Source organism: Acipenser ruthenus, chromosome 2, assembly GCF_902713425.1.
Source record: "Acipenser ruthenus chromosome 2, fAciRut3.2 maternal haplotype, whole genome shotgun sequence".
Taxonomy (NCBI): domain Eukaryota; kingdom Metazoa; phylum Chordata; class Actinopteri; order Acipenseriformes; family Acipenseridae; genus Acipenser; species Acipenser ruthenus.
The window spans coordinates 55,772,080-55,789,164 of record NC_081190.1 but is presented as its reverse complement, the minus strand read 5'-3'; the positions used below and the strand labels follow the sequence as shown (position 1 = coordinate 55,789,164).

General features: G+C 37.1%; 1 protein-coding gene across 13 annotated transcripts in view; it reads left to right on the top strand.

Annotated features, from left to right (window-relative positions):
• Nucleotides 1–17,085, top strand: part of LOC117409200 (protein furry homolog-like) — a 207,520-nt gene that overhangs the window by 106,030 nt on the left and 84,405 nt on the right. For all 13 annotated transcript variants that reach the window (XM_058997432.1, XM_058997427.1, XM_058997395.1 and 10 more), the window contains 2 exons: nt 7,688–7,887; nt 16,003–16,056. In XM_058997432.1, the coding sequence (XP_058853415.1) occupies nt 7,768–7,887; nt 16,003–16,056 (174 nt within the window). In that variant the 5' untranslated portion in view covers nt 7,688–7,767. The remainder of the gene's footprint in view (nt 1–7,687; nt 7,888–16,002; nt 16,057–17,085) is intronic.

Below are 17,085 nucleotides of genomic sequence, written 5' to 3'. Positions count from 1 at the left end.
TTGGATTGACTACCAAATCACCAACAAGGTGTCACCTGTAGTTTACCAAATTACTGTAACCTCAAAAGCACTCCCAAGATGCAATTTTCAAGTGGGTTCATATTAACCAATTGAGACTTTTTATTATCTTTATTATAAATTGTATAATTGTTAGTGCCGTAATTACTAGTATCTTCATTTTTTTCTGATATTGAAATGCCCTAATTTGAACTTTTATCAAGTTCTGAGATGATGGTACCTAAAAATCCAGCTTTGGGATGGTGGTCCACTATGAAAGGCGCTGTATAAAAAGTAAAGATAAAGGGCCACCTTGGGCAGCCAGGACGGTACAAATCCAATGTAAGGAAGGTGACTGAAATTGTTCAGCAGGGAGACATGACCACTTTAATTTCGAATTGTTTCCATACACAGTAATAAATTGAGCTACATAGTTCCTCCTATCTTCATACCATCTGTCAGATCTACAGTCTTTCCCATTATGACTGAAACCATCTTTCAACAGGAAGATGGCGCTTTTATAATAGAATACACCATACTGAACGTCATGCCATTTGCAAAATACTGGTACTGTAATAAGTTATTAAAATGGTTTGTTCAACCGCTTATATTTCTTTGTTGGTCAGTTACGCTAGCTGTCATGTGTCTGTCCGATATCCTTACTGTAACCCCCATCTCAGTTTTTAAGAATATGGTTTGAATTTCCTATTTATGAATTTCCTATTCCTAAAGTATTTCTTTCAATTTCCAGTCTAGAAAGAAAGTGAAGTTAACTACAGTACAAGTGCAGTTTTAATAGATTGCTACTAGGTAAAGGGAGCTGATGGTTGGAAGTGCACATACAATACAGAGAATTAAGATATGGGACGAGCATGCATTTAGCTAACCCTAAGAAACATTCATTTAGGCTCCTAGTGGCTTTTCTGTCACGTCTTGGAAGGGGACAGGATGCTTTGCATTTTTTTCTGTTATTCAGTGGAAAAGTACAAATATTCTCACATTGTAGTTCAATGAAGAGTGTAGGGAAGGGAGAGGGGGCGGGGGAGGGGGAGGTGCGTTGCAATTGGCCAAAGAAAGCTGGCTATGTGACGTTAGCTTGTGTAACCTGGTAAACAAAGGGGGAGTGTTCTAGGGGCAGAGTCAACAACAGCAGAAACATGCAAAGTGAGTCAGGGAGTTCTGACCACTCTGGATAAATGTTGCTGCTCTGTATTTTATTTTAGTCTGCTGGGCAGTGATTGTGATAATGGAAGGTAGCATTTGGGAATAGCTTGCTTTACTGTAAATCTTAGTTTTTTAAGTGTAATGTGGTACAACAAGGCTTTCTAGTTGTAGACGTGTACTTTATACACCTTTTAGCAAAGAGGAGCAGAATATATTTTTAAATAGAACAGGGTCTACAGCATGAAATTGTTCAGTTTTGTAACCTTCCCTTAGTTGATTCAGTCTTGATTTATACAGAAGACATTTTTAAAATAGAAAAACGAATTAAAACTTTAAAGATGGCATACTGAATTCCAGCCCAGCCATTAACTCTCACTGTGTGGTCATTACACAGGTCACTTTGCCACCCTGTGCCCCAGAAGTACAAACAGCATCCTATAGGAAACGTGTCATCTGAGTTGGGCTGTCCTGGGAGCGGCAGGCGATCGTTCCCCATTTATATACGACACAGTAAATATAATCTCATCCATTTTATGAGCTTATTGTATTTTACAGCTCGTAAATGTACCGTCTGTTTCCTTTGAACTGGCTTTTCCTTGTATATCTACTGTATCGTTTTGCTGCTTGTGCTTTCCAAAGTGGTATAGTGTATAAGCCCTGGTCCTACAGTATGCTATTTGAACCCACAGCCTGCTGAAAAACAAATTATTGCACATGTTTTGTTAATCTCCTCAACTGACCAAACAGCTTTCCGTGCCCCTAGCAACCAGCAAAATACTGAGTAGCAGACGTTTCCTATTGCACCACAGGGGTCACCCGCGCCAAACGACCCACAAAGTGGCACACAATAATAAGATCTTTAACCCAAAACAAACACACAGGACATTGTTAACCATCAACCTGGATTGTGTTCAGGGAATTAAAGGTGGTGGTTTTTATTTTTTATTACATTTGCAATGGAGCATAACTTTCAAACATTGTCTACAAAGTTACTTATTTAATAATGATTGTCATTTTCTTTTCTTTTGGTTGAAGCCGCAGAAGTTTTATGGAAAGGAAGCTTTATTTTATGCATTGCTCAAATACCCCAAACATATTTTCTAAGGACAATTGCTGTAATACTAGATGTAAATGGTAGATATAACTCTGCGGTCTGTAAAGCTTTTTGATAGTGTTCCTGAGTGGCATTATAGGGAAAACATACTAGTATATCCATAGGAACATAATAATGGGCTTGTAGAAGCTTTACAGGAATTAAAGTATACAAGGTGTGGGCTCAGACTAACTTTATGCTATTAAATAGATTACTTTTACTGTATAGAAACCTATTTTTAGGAGTGTGTTTTTGCACTTATAAATCTTTTACGAAAAGAAAACAAACACTTTTAAATACATTTATGTTGAATGTACCCATCCACCAGTGCACCAAACAGACCCTTTACTTTGGCTGTAGGGACAAATTGGCTTTAAGAACTTAGTACTGCTGAATTAATTGTTCATTTATTTTTTTATCTATGCAAATGTATGCTGTTTACTTGGTTTTTTATTTTATACTGCAGCTTGAATATTGTTTTTATTTTTTTTTTTCTATATAACTTTTAAAACTGCAAAAAGTAAGACTAAAACTATGTACCTACATGTTTTATACACATTGGTATGTAAATTTGATGTTTGAAATGTTTCCCTACAATAATGACACTGCACCTTTTAAATTTTAAATACCAAACCACCTTGTATTTTTGCCTCCAGCCCTCCTGACTCTCCTGCATCAGCTGGACTCTGAAAATTGCTGAATGTTAACTGATGTGTTAACCCAATGTTAACCCAAATGTTTTTTTATATTTATGCAGTTCATTTAAGTTTTAAGAATGCGATGATGGAAAAAAGTTCCAATATGTGCTCATTAACAACTAATAACAGTGCTTAGTTTGCCCATGATATTTTATAATTGGCATTATACTATAGTGTATGTTTTGTTTAGTTATTGAGATTCATGCAGATCTGTAAATAGTGTTATGAAGCTGTCTGTATGTATGTAGGTAGGGACAGGCACCTTAATATATTCCCTAAATCTGATGCACAGAGTACTGTCCTGTACATACAGTATACTGTATCTAGTACTTCATTTTCAGTACAGTATACTGTATCTAGTAATCAAAGTATAGTATACTGTAGTCTGTTGACCATACCACCCACTGGTCTACTTAAACTACTACCTGCTAATGTGTAACTCAATATGTGTAAAATATAAATACAATAGGCTTTTCTGTTGATTGTACAGTTGTTGGTTATGGAGCTGAAAGAATGCAGAATAGCGCAGAAATGCTAAGTTGGAAGCATGGTAACGTTTCGATTATCAAGAGGAGCTTGCTGCATTTTGCTGTTACTGTAAGGTCAATCAATTACTGTCCTGATTTGGAATTGGGAGACCCTAGAGAATGCTGTATCCCTATTACCATGCAGTGTATCTGCATTGAATTCCACTGTACATGACTGTATGATTTTCTATACAGGGTAAAGTATTATTAAAAAAACAAACTGTATCATGGGTGTTGGTGCAGGATGTGGGTACACTATCACCCTTAGGCTGGGTTGGTCATGTAGACCTCCTGTTGTTTTTGTTGTTGTTGTTGATCATATTAAAAAAAGCAAAGAATTATTACTATTGTTCACCAGAAACCTCAAGCTGGAAGTGAATCATTTTATAAGATATACAGGATACAAAATATAACAAGCATGCTAAAGAACTCAAATAGCACAAACGTTGCCTTTAGTTGTCAATTGAGGATGACGTATGCTGATCAGAGCAGCTATACTGTAAGCTGCGGACTAAACTGAAGGCAGCTAATTGAAAAACAATGAATCGGTATGTGCAGCAGCAGCTATAATAATGGAAAGCAATTAAGTCAGTGTGCACACCAGTAATTTAGATTAGATTATATTTTGACAGAAGGAAGTTTTAATTGGAAGACAGATACTGTAACTCTGTGCCTGCAGTGCACAAGCTTTCTTGCTATGGCCAGTCGACTTTTTATTGCTTTTATTTGCACATGGCCTCCTAATATTGCAAAGTTCAAAAGGTATAAAGGCCTGCTGTTGTACTGTATTATGTAGTAGTTATAAATCTGGGGTAAACATGTGGGTGTTCATGAAATGGCACTACCCTTACTACAGCAAGCTTTTTAAATTTCTGTACTTAAGAAACAGGGTTAGAAACTAACAATATTGTGATACTAGTCCAAAGGACTAGTACCATTTGAAACTTGGTAGTCCTGCTGTAAACTTACTAGTCCTTATGTGAAGTGCCTAAGTTGGAATCAACAACAGTTGGGGTCCCAAAAACTAATTTGCTAAAAAATAAACACTGTTATAAATTTAGATTTACATTTTTTTTTTTTTTTTAACAAAGCACTTTCGTAAACGCTCATACAGGTCGATCAATCACCTGTTTGCACCTGTATGCTTGTAACCAGGAGGTCCCCGGTTCAAATCCCATCTCGGCCATTTTTATTTTATTTAATTAGCAGTGGGAGAAAACCACTTCATTAAGTACAGTAGAATCTACCAGAACTGACGGACACTGAATCTACTATAGATACTAATGAGAACATAACAAATACAAAAGAAAAACGAGAGAAACGCAGATCTTTTCAAGAAAGCTGGGAGACTTTGTATAAATGGATTTTATATTTTTAAATGCTGCAATAACAGTAATGCTTGTGAAGCAGAACAGGTGATTTTATTTGAACTATGCGGGACCTAATTTCCCCCTCATTGGTGCTTGAGCCCCAGAGTGCTCACAGAATCACTGCCTGTGCACCTATTATCAGTGATTTTAAAGCCTGGTTTTCAAACGAACTGATTATCGCTCACCAGTACTGTACTGGTTTAAGAAAAGTATGTTTTAAAAAAAAAAGTAATTTCAGCTTCCAATCACTTAAAATATGCTGACGATAATATAAACTCCACCAAGCTACAGACAGCGAATCCCAAGCTTTATACGTTACTGTTTATAGATAAGAACTCAACTTTATTATGAATATACTGTGTTATTATGGTTTACGCAACATACTACGATAATGTTCACTGTGGTAATTGTTTGTTTATTAGTTTTAAAATGTTTAGTAAAATGTGACCTATTGTTTGACCTCGTTAGTACAACCGTCCCCCTTTGCTACTGACATCTTCAGTCAGGGTCGTAGCCCAGTATAATTCTCCACATTTTTGTAAAATGACTTCACACTTGCTTCAAAAGATGCAACATGTTTCAGTAAATTCAAATAATGAACTTTGCATCCCGCGCAGAGGGAGAACATAAACGTAAAACGTCATTGAGTGGCGTTGGCATTGCAGGGGAGATGAAGGGAGGTCTTAGTTCTGAGTGACTGTTCTCTAAGCATTATTTGTGAAAGCTTATTCACCACTGCTACACCCCATTAGAAAATGGACTTTCTTGCATTTTTTTAATGCAAGACTGAACGTGAGAGTATATGTGTACATTTGTTTTAAGTAGTCGCCCAGAGGACTACCGAGACACAGACATGAACTAGTCCTCATCAGATTTAATTTGCCGCGGGCGAGCGGGAGTTTCTAACCCTGAGAAACCTAGACAGTGCAGTTGTACGGTATATTGAAGGTCTGGATTGCGCAATGTCACTTCTGTTTTCGCAGGAGGGGGTTACTGCATCTGAAAAACAAATATTGTTTTGCAGCCTTGTATAGTTTAAGCTTAAACTTTAAGGCCTCGATGATAGCTTACAACACCCTCATTGGTTTCCCTACTGAGATTCAATGAATGGATTAAACTTCATAAGTGATGGCCAAGTGGCATTTAACCATCCTGAAGTAAACAATCGCCCTGGAATCATGTTTCATCATGTACAAAATTGAACATGCATTTTTGACACTGCAGCTTTAAAACATAGTTGGACTTTATACAGCAATTGTCCTGCAGATGAAAAAGTCAAATGGTATTGCTGCCAAATAGAGCAGAGGCTTTGCATTTTTTATGTTAAAACTTGATTTCAGTTTACTGTGCATAAAAGCTATTAAGACTTGCTGAGATTGTGCTAAGATGCTGCTGAAGAGAAGCATAGTTTGCCTCAGCCCTAGGTCGTCGTTGTGTTTAATTATTATTATTATTATTATTATTATTATTTAATTATTATTATTATTATTATTTATTTCTTAGCAGACGCCCTTATCCAGGGCGACTTACAATCGCAAGCAAATACAAATACATTCAAGTGTTACAATATAAGTCATACAATAAGAACAAGAAATACAATAATTCTCAAGTGTGACAAACCACAAATTGGATGCTGTATGCTGTGGAGTGGACTGAAGGGTTTGCACAATACTTGAAAATACAATCGTCTTGATTCTTAGTCCTTGACTAAATAGTTTTTCTTATGAGACTGACCTGGCATGCACAGGTTTCAGAGAACCTCACTGTCAATGTTGGTGACTTGGATCTAATCAATTGTCAGTAAAGGTTTTATTGTGATGGCAGTTGACTTGGTGGGCATATGTTTGCTGCCATTTCTTCATAGCAACTAAATTATGAATGATGTGGTTTTAGGCCTGCCACTTCGGCCCGGAATATTTCCAGTGTAATTACTCTGATATACAATAAGTAAGGGATAAACAACGATAAGTGTTGAATCTGTAAAAATAATTCACTAAACTGTCGGTTTTATTTTCTTACCAATTGAACGCTTTGAGTTGTTTATGCCACTTAAAAACATTTCTTTCTTGTTAATAATTGTTCGATAATGAGATTCAATTGATTGTTCATTTGGTAATTGCATTTGATTTTTGCTGTTTTGTTACAGTTATTGTTTGTCTCACACACTGTGGGAATGTTGTTATGCGCTCCTCCAAGTTTGAGTTTGAAACCCCACTTTGTCTCACCACACAAAATTGTCTGTTGTAAGTGAAGATTGTAGCGAGGACTATGTGTTAGACTAGAACATGAAAGTGGCATTAGAAAAATAAAAATGCAAAAAGCTAAGGAATGTGAACACGGAGAGTAAAGTTATTGATAGTTTTGCCAAACCTAAACAGATAAAGACCTAAATTATCATTGCCAGCGATCGTTTTTTGAGAAGTACTCAGGCAAAAATGTAAGTGTAAGCTTGTTTGAGCAGTGGTTAAAGATAAGAAATGCACAAGCTGTGTCTGTGTACTTGATGAAGATTTACTAAGTGATAATGAAATGTTCCATAAAATATGTGAAATAAATATAAGGGGGGTGTTTATGTAGAAGTGAATTTGTAGTTATGTAAATCTTTTTGCATTGTTAATGTATAATTGTATTACTTTTCTTTAACAATATGACACATTAAACTCAAATTGCAAGTCCTTTTCTAAGTGTTACATTTGAAATGTGTAATACTATAATTAATTGTTAAAATTATTGTTGTGTAATAAATTGGTATTCTCTTTTCTGAATGCCTTGAAGTTTTAAAAGTTTGTTTTTCTGTCCATGCCCTCTGAGGTAACTGTTTTCTGCCTTGTGTTTTAGCCTCAGCCCCAGTATCCAGCTTGAGTAGACATCGAGTTTCTCCCAGTTACAATTCCACCTGGGAGAAGAGGAGTGCCATCATGTCGAACATCACCATCGACCCGGAGCTCAAGCCTGGAGAGTATGTCATCAAGAGCCTCTTTGCAGAGTTCGCCATCCTGGCAGAAAAGAAGATTGAAGTGGTGATGGCAGAGCCACTGGTGAGTGCCGCACTGATACAGCATGCTACAGTATAACACCTGCTTTTGAAATAAAAAGACATGTAATCTTTGTTTTTGTTCTAAAAGCACAGCCCTGGTTTGTTTTAGATAGTTCTCCCAATCTCTGCTCAATTTTGGATACATTTATTACTTGTTTTGCACTAATTCTTTACCCCCTACTAGTAATCATAGTCCTAAAATGAAAATGAACCCAAAATCTTCGCCAACCTTACTTGGCAAATCTGAAGTAATATGTATAATACAGTTTTTTTTTTTAGAATTGATACTGATTTCAGAATGTGTTCTGATTTAATCACACAGGCCGTGAACACTGTTTACTGCTCTGGAAATAATGAATGGTTACAAAGCATATAGATACTGTACCAGAATGCCCCCCCACCCCCCAGAAAAATATTTGGGGAAAAAGGTGACTTTTGTTTGATTTATAGGAGCAGATCAAATAATGCAAAATGACTGGAAGAGAAATTCTGTTAATTTTACCCCCAAAAGTACAACTTTCCATTTTTTGGGTGGATACTACTGATAAACTGCTTGATTATGATATTATTTTACATAGATTTTAGAGGAGACCGATATTAAATCAGGAATACGAATGAATTTAGTAAACCAGGTGTCTGAGCTGTTTAAATGTAGACATATGAAGCCCATAACTTCCAGTTCCAGTGAACCTCTGCATTACCAGTGCTGTGTTCGTTCTGCAAGGTTAAGAATACTTTTCCTGCTAGATAACTTGGTACCACAGCACCTGTAATTGTCTGTAGACTGTTCTGTTTGCTACCCTGAACATCAAGGGGCCGTAAATAATTCTGACAAACTGTCAAGTGTTAAATGAGATAACTAACTGCGGTAAAGTGCAATTATGTGCCAGGACCGTTTTGGTGAGGAGCTGCCTGCTGTTTCTGTTGTAAAATCACCTTAAATATGGTAAACTGAGAAAGCCAAGACAATGACCAGGCAACTGGGAAAACTGAAGTGATACCAGGAGCACAAGTGGAAAAAAAAAAGACGGAGCCACACTCCTATAAAAGCTTTTGATGCATATATTAATAACCTCTTTGTATCTCTGCCTATCGAAGCCCTGCACTAATCAACAAGAGGGGCAGGGTTTCCTGTTTCAAGTATGCAGTTCAGTCAATGCGGACAGAATGAAGAACACAGTCTTTTTGATATCAGCTGAGAGTGCCAAAATTAGAAATAACATTGTGAGCCAATGGAAATAAACTTACCTTTAGATAGACTGGAGAGATTTGAAGTGAACTAACGAGCATGAAAGTGGCTTGTACTTTTGCTGAAGGAAATGGAGGGTGTACTTAGTGGAACTGTGTTTGTTTTGTTTTTTTTTCCCAGTAGAGCTTACATGTTTTCCTGGAATGCTGGCCAACTGCGTTTTCATTGATTCTCTGGCCTTCAGATCAAAGAACCACCTCTAGTCTTGAAGTATAGGAGCTTCATTATTTAGGTTGAAGTGACATGTTCTGTACAACGTATTGATGCTGGATAAACCATAACAGAGCCCTGTTTGTAAGGACTAGTTAGGAGTTATATAATTCAACATTAACTGAGACTTTGCAATAAAGGAAATGCAGGGAGGAGCAGTCAGTCAGTGAAAAGTGTACAGTAGCACTCTTTCCTTGTCTACGGAGTATGAGGCATGTTATAAAATAAGGTGATTTTAAAGATTATCAAAAGTAGTCAAATTTGTTCAGTATGTGCAAATTAAAAATACACAAGACAAAATGCAACTACTGCTTGGTACCACTATTGTGAACTTCTGTTAATAATGACAATGAAAAAAAGGCTGTCTATAGTCCTTTTAAATTCAGTTAAAACTATGGGGCTCAAAAATTAATTAAACTGCTGCCAAAGTTTCCCAAAATGTGAAATAATATGCCGTCATGGTTTCATCAACACCTACAAATATACATTACATCATATAGCATAGCAGGTACAAAAGAACAAAGGTGTTTTTATGTTCAAAAATGTGTCAAAACACACTACCTTACTTGTCCTTTTTTATTCCCGGTATTAATATGATAATGACCAAAAAATGCAGAAAGTGCAGCATACATTTTGCTTCTCTAAATTGCCTTGTCTTGCCTGCCTTGCATTTTCAAAAGGTTTGGATCCATGAGTGGTCAACTGAGAGAGACCGATTTTATAGAAGGTTAAAAACATATATATGGTCAGATGTACATTCTGATAATCAGATTTTGGTGAAAGTCTCCTACATGTTTGACTCGGACTGCTTGTCCCTAGTCTATTTCTCAGGTTGTTTCTCTGAAATGCCTTGGCGTGGCAGCTGGGAGATGCAGATAGAGGTCACTCAGGGACATTGCACATGGGAGTCAGTTACCTAATTGAAGATTATTGCTTGGTTGATGGTATTAGGACTAATTTCACTGACCATGTTTTAAAAACCAAATTAGTTAAAAATTCATGCACCCCCACCCTCCTTCTGTTAATTATGCAGAGGAGACAGTGTCAGCTAACATATTTCCATAAGCCCACGTCACATTTTATAACATTTCCTTATTGTTCAGAAGTTTTTGTTCCTTGATATCTTTACCAGCAATCTAAAAGGTTTGGTAAGACTGGCATTTACAGGTAACATACTGTATTTTTAAATTTTTAAAATTTTATTATTTATTTATTTTTTTAGACATGACAATGTTGTCACATGGATTGGTGATTTGTTTAATCCACACATTGTTAATGTAGCCTCAAAAGCGTGGGATACTGTAAATTGTCCTTTTTAAAAAAAATGTTCCCTTTGTTGATTATTTGTTCTGGCTTGATACCAACATACATAATGTTTATTTGTGTTTAAAGTAATCAAGGGCCTGGTGCCATATTGATAAATACAAATATTTGTTATGCCTGCGGCCTATAATCTCAGACATGCTCAAGTAATCCAGCCTTTTCTAAAATTCATACACCGCTTGGTTCAGGGTTCTTTGAGTTCAGGGCTCCCACGGTCCCAAACTGGGAAATAATCAAATCAAATCAAATCAAATCAAATCAAATCAACTGCAGTAAACCAAAATGTGAAAGGAACTCTAAACATTTCATTTGTATGTTTGTTTATGTATTTAAACAACTGTAGTTATCTGGAGACTCTTTACTGTACTTTCTCAGCTTGTTTTGAAAGTTCAAGGGGTCTATTGAATAGTAAATAGTTAAGTATATTACAGTCTAGATCGTTTTTTTAATGTTTAGAATTACTGGTATTCACACAATTGTATTAAATATTAAACATGAATGTGAAGTGCGTTGCAGGGTTAGAAACTTGTGCCGGGCCCTGCTAAATCTGCTTTATCACAACTTGAGTCTGTACATTAGGATTGCTATTAAGCATTGTTCATGCTGCTAGAGGTGTGGAATGCTTTTATTAGCATCTCCTGGTGATGTTACTTAATTGAGAGTGTTTTTTAAACCCAAGACAGAGTGCAGGACTAGTGCAAGTATTATTGGAAAATGATACTATTGGTGACCATTGTCACTGTCAATAACTGCCATTCTGATTGTCTATAAAAGCTTCAACTTTGCAGCAATGGCCAAAGGTTTTGCATCGCCCTATAAAATTAGGGCGATGCAAAACATAACATAAGAACATAAGAAAGTTTACAAACGAGAGGAGGCCATTCAGCCCATCTGAAAGGGGCGCGGAGGCTTTGGCCTCCTTTGAAGTTCCTCAGTGATTGTTAAATGTGGTGCTGCGTGCACTCACAAAACCACCCTTTGAACCTCTGCGTTCTACAGAGCTTAAATACCTGTCTCTGAAGACAGCGTTTTTTCTTGCCATCACCTCTGCTAGACGTGTGAGTGAGATGCAGGCTTTTTCAGTGGCAAAAGCTTTTTTGTTTTTTAGAGTCTAGGACTAAGGTCAAGCTCCATACAAATCTGGCCTTTGTGCCCAAAGGCCTATCAACCTTCCATGTCAATCAGTCTTTGGAATTGGAGGCTTTTCATCCTCCACCATTCCAGTCAGATGAGGAGCGTCGGCTCCATATACTTTGTCCGGTTAGAGCACTAGCGTATTACGTTGACTGGACAAAAAGTTGGCGGCAATCTGAGCAACTGTTTATATGTTTTGGAGCCAAGAACCAAGATCAAGCTCTATCAAAACAGAGGCTGTCCAATTGGATCGTGGAGACGGTCAAGATTGCTTACGAGCAAGCCAACTTGCCCCTGCAGAGAAGGTCACAGGTCATTCCGCCATGGGTCTTGCTACCTCTTGGGCATTGTTTCAGGATGCATCGGTCTCTGACATTTGTGATGCAGCGGAGTGGGCCACTCTTCACACCTTCACAAGGTTTTACAGGCTTAATGTCCTGGATCCTCAGAACCCTACCTTTGGAACCAGAGTGCTGACAGCAGAGTCTCAGTCGGATTCAGAAGCACATGCATGAGGTCTTTACTGTGCTTTTTTTTTAAGTCTGGCAAGCCATCAGTCTCGCCAAATTGGCTGCTCTGCAAGTCATGTCCTTGTGACAGCTTGGGTATACTTACCCATTGTGTAATGGAATACGTTTCGTACTTGAAAGGGAACGTTGGGTTATTGTCATAACCTTGGTTCCCTGAAATAGAAATGTATCCATTTTGTATAAACCTCCCAATTAAAAAAAAAAATGTCAGTCTAAGTTTGCTTTATAATGATCTTTCGTTTTTTATGTTATATTTAGTTGTATTTCGTATTTGTGAAAAACACTGGGCTCTAATTATATCCAAGATAATTTCACTCAAATCATTAAAAACTGCTTTTAGAATTTTGGTGGGAATTAGATCCAACAGCAAGTGGAAGAATTCATTTAATTGAGATCTTGTACTGTAATCTGAGAGAGAATCCATAGCAAAACTAATCCGATTACACTGCCGATTCAAAGGAGAGCCATTTGTGGAAATTTGATTCCAAAATAATAATCTTATTTTGAAAGTAATTAAGAAACCCCTCACATTTAAAAGTTGAGGATTCAAAATGAGGAAGAACATCAGAGGACCGATTTACCATCAAATCGGTCCTCTGATGTCCTCTGATGTCCTCTGATTACCATCAATAATAGAAAAAAGTACCCTAGAGTAGTAGGGTACCTGTAGTGGTAGTGAATATAGATTAATTTCAATACAAACCATGTGGCTGAAAACTATTGACACAATTCAAAGCCCCTGCTCGGCCAATTTACAATATAAAATCATTAAAACAACGTGAAGATTCAATGCATTGGGTCTGTCATATGGCGCAGGATATGACGCGGGTCATTGATTTCCTTATTTCAGAACACTGCTAGTCTATAACTGCAGCTAACAAAATTATTTGCGACGGCATTTATCCAGTCAAATAGAAGCTTACTTATATGAACCGTTGAGGTCCGACTGCCCCAATTTAACTAAGAGGACGAGTCTGCAACCAGCCTAATCTGAGAAAACTGAACCACGAAGGCTCCAAATACTAGTGCACTTGTAGTAAATGTGTTTTATGTAAACACTGCTGCAATAACTTTTGTTTGTGTCAATTATTTTTATACAAAACTTCCATACATGAACATTTAAAGTAAAATCACTCTAGATTCATACTTCAACTGTACATATACTGGTCGAGACTATTATTATTATTATTATTATTGTTATTATTATTGTTATCAGTAGTAGCCGTTTGCAGCGCTATATAGGTTAGAACTCCCGGGGTTTGCAGCCTTATGCTTTACATATTGTAGCACTGAGCTGCAGGGTGTTCAGGATATAATGAGGTTCAAAGCAGTCCCTCCCCCTTCCTCACTCATTGGTCCAACACTCCCTATCTCTGACTGCTCGTGTCAGACCTGCTTTTAGGTCGGCCAGAGTGTCCTCGGCTTACCACGCACCAGCGACCCCTGTAGTCTGGCTGGGCGCCTGCGGGCTTGCCTGTAAGCTGCCCAGAGCTGCATTGTCCTCCGATGCTGTAGCTCTGAGGTGGCTGCATGGTGGGCCTGCAGTGTGTAAAAGAAGCAGTCGGCTGACGGCACACGCTTCGGGGGACAGAGTGTGTTCGTTTTTGCCGGTCCCAAGTCAGCGAGAGGGTAGTAGCGGTGAGCTGAGCTTAAAAATAATTGGCTATTCCAAATTGGGGAGAAAATGATAAAAACAATTGGTGACTACTAAATTTTAAAAAAGAGAGAATATGTCTTTCAGAATCTGGGGATAAAGTGGATGCTTGTCCGTTTTGTCTTTATGTATGTACAGTATGTAACACTTGAATGATTTTGTACGAACGGTAGATGTAGGTCATGGTGATCTTGCATTCAGTCCCAGAATGGTTCAGTGCCACTGTTTTTTAAAAAATACATTCTGTCTTTGTAGCTTGCTGTTTCTGCAAATTTATGGCAATTTGTCTCCATAACAGCAAAATGTATTTAGCAGGTAAACTACAGTATACCGGTGTAGTGAGATAGTTAGTTGAATCTGATTGACTGAAGATGAGTCCTCCAAAAACCCTTCACTTTTTGTCACATACCAAAAGTACTTTACAAGCTAGCTGCTGCGTTTTAAACTGTAATAAACAGTACTGTTTTGAAAACAAGATTAGAAAGGAAGATATCACTTTTTAGTCTGAATTGTTTTGTCTGAGGTAAATGCACTGTAGATAATGATTTTGTTGAGACAGGTGGTAGAGTAGTATGGGATGGGGGTGACAAGCACATCTTCCAAATTGTCTTTCTAATAAAATAAATCTATGTAGCATTACTACATAGTTTATGTAATTAAGCTGTGGTTATAAAAACATTTGTAGGACGTAGGGCTGTCAATTAATCACAATTAACTTCTGCAATTTAACACATTCATTTTTTTGGAGATTAATTTTTTTAACACGTGTTAATCACACTTCTCTGTCGTGACCCTCTTAGCATACCGTAATTAATCTCCGGTCAAGAGTCCAGAGCCCTAACCATTACTCCACACTGCTGGAGTGTGGCAGCAGTATGATCCATGTGAAGAATGTGCACAAAAATGACATGTAGTAGGTTACAATTATATTATGGATATAGGTGTACTTTTACTTAAATGTGTTTGGCCAAATCACGCCTAATGTAATAAAAACGCTTTTACCATTTTATCATTAATGTATTACTTATTTGCTTTTTTCATACCTTTTCATATTTCTGACTTTTTTGCCGGTCCAGTATCTTCAATGTGTGTGTGTTTTTTTTTTTTTTTAAATCAAATTCTAGTAATGGCAATGTACACGTAAATGTCGGAGTTTGTCTTTACACTTCAAATTGCTTTTCGTATTTGTAATGGCTTATTATGGGTTATCCTCATTATCGGTCTAACTTGTTCCTCTTATTCAGGTCAGCTAAACCAATTTCCAGGATTAGCTTTTTGGTACGCTGCAATCAGAACTAACTTAGTGCAGAGCTGCAGGATTTGCTAGACCGCTTTTTAGTCCACTTAATGCAGACTACGTCACTGGTATGCTGCAATTGACCCCTTGTGATTTAGCTGTTGGTTCAAACAGTTTAACAATAAATGCTGGACTCTAAATAATTATAAAACTATAAAGAGGGCCCAACAGATAGGATCCAGAATTCTGAAATAAGAAAACCAGGGTTTCCTGGGTTGTTCTTTGGATAATAATAATAATAATAATAATAATAATAATAATAATAATAATAATAATAATAGCATCAGTAATAAAAAAAAAAACTTAAAAGAGATGGATGCAGTAATTGTATCAATTAAGTAAGCAATTAAAACCAAGATTAACTGAGATTTAAAAATTAATAGATTGATCGCAAAGAATTGCTTGACAGCCCTAGTAGAATGTAACACTTGTAGATTTTTAATACTATTTTGAACCCCCCCCCCCCCCCCCAATTATGTTTGAATGGAATGTACAGTTTTTGCTATGACCATTGAATAGCTACAGATGAGATATGCAAATAACCATTTTATGTAATACGTTTTATCAAATAGCTTTTTTTACATTCTTTAAAATTCTTGTTGGGCACATTGTATTGTAAATATACACAGGTAATTTATTTATACAACGTTTTGTATTTGTACATTAGTCTGCTGTCAGCAAAATTAAAATTTAACATATTTTATTAATTATAATTTTAGGAGAAGCCGTTGTCCAGGTCTCTACAAAGAGGTGAAGACACACAGTTTGATCAGGTAAGAAAGACTGGCTTTATTAATCAATGGTATTTTCTTATTTTACATTTTATATTCTTTTTCAAGGCCATAGGTCCATTCATCAGCTAAAATTGGACCATCTATTTCTTCTAAACCATTTTACCAGATCTTGAAAACGTATATATGTTGGTCCAATAAGAAAAATGAACATCTACATAGGTTCATCTTTTGTATCTTTAGTAAATGCCCCTGGGATGTTGAATAACAAGAGGTTAATGAATGTATTGAGTAGTTCAGATGTGATCAGGGCATACATACAGGTTCCCTTTCAAGTACGAAATGTAACCATTACCGTATGGATATTTACCTCCTAAAGATCCAAAACCTGTATTGATTTACCAAAGCCTCTCAACGAGCCTGTGACGCAGTTATGCCCCACCCCCAAGGGTACAAAAGGACTGCGCCATTTTTCCTTTTAAGACTGACCTGATCGGAGAGCCTGGTTCAGAAGTAATTGTTGCTTCTGACTGGTATCATTTTTCACAAATGATTTTTACACTTAATTCATGCGATATTACATTAACACTGTAATAGTTTTTCTAATGACACATATATTGTGCACTACAGCCTGTTGCTTGTTGCGCCCCGCTGCAGCCTTGTGCCCCGTATGAAGCCAGCGGCTTGAGTCACTCCTTCCCAGGGATCCAGCAACATAAGTCGGCTGACTTTGTGCTCTCCCTCCAGGCTGCACAGCTCCGGCTGGAGTAATTTTATTTCTTGTTTTGGCTTTTAGCTAAAATACAAGACATTTTATATTATTTATGTTACTGTTATATTACTGTGTTTTGTTGGTAAAGATTTCTGTTTTTCAGCAGCACCGCGCAGGACCAAGACACTCGCTTCGGTTGTGATTGCTTTCAATCTCTTCCACAGTATCTTGCTGCCGTTTTGGTGACAGCTTTAACATCACCATTACGAAGGCTGTTAGTACCATTCTAACAAGCAGGCTTCCCTCAGTCTTGTGCGCGGTACTGACTGAGTGGTTTTGCCAGTGTGTTCTACAGGTGG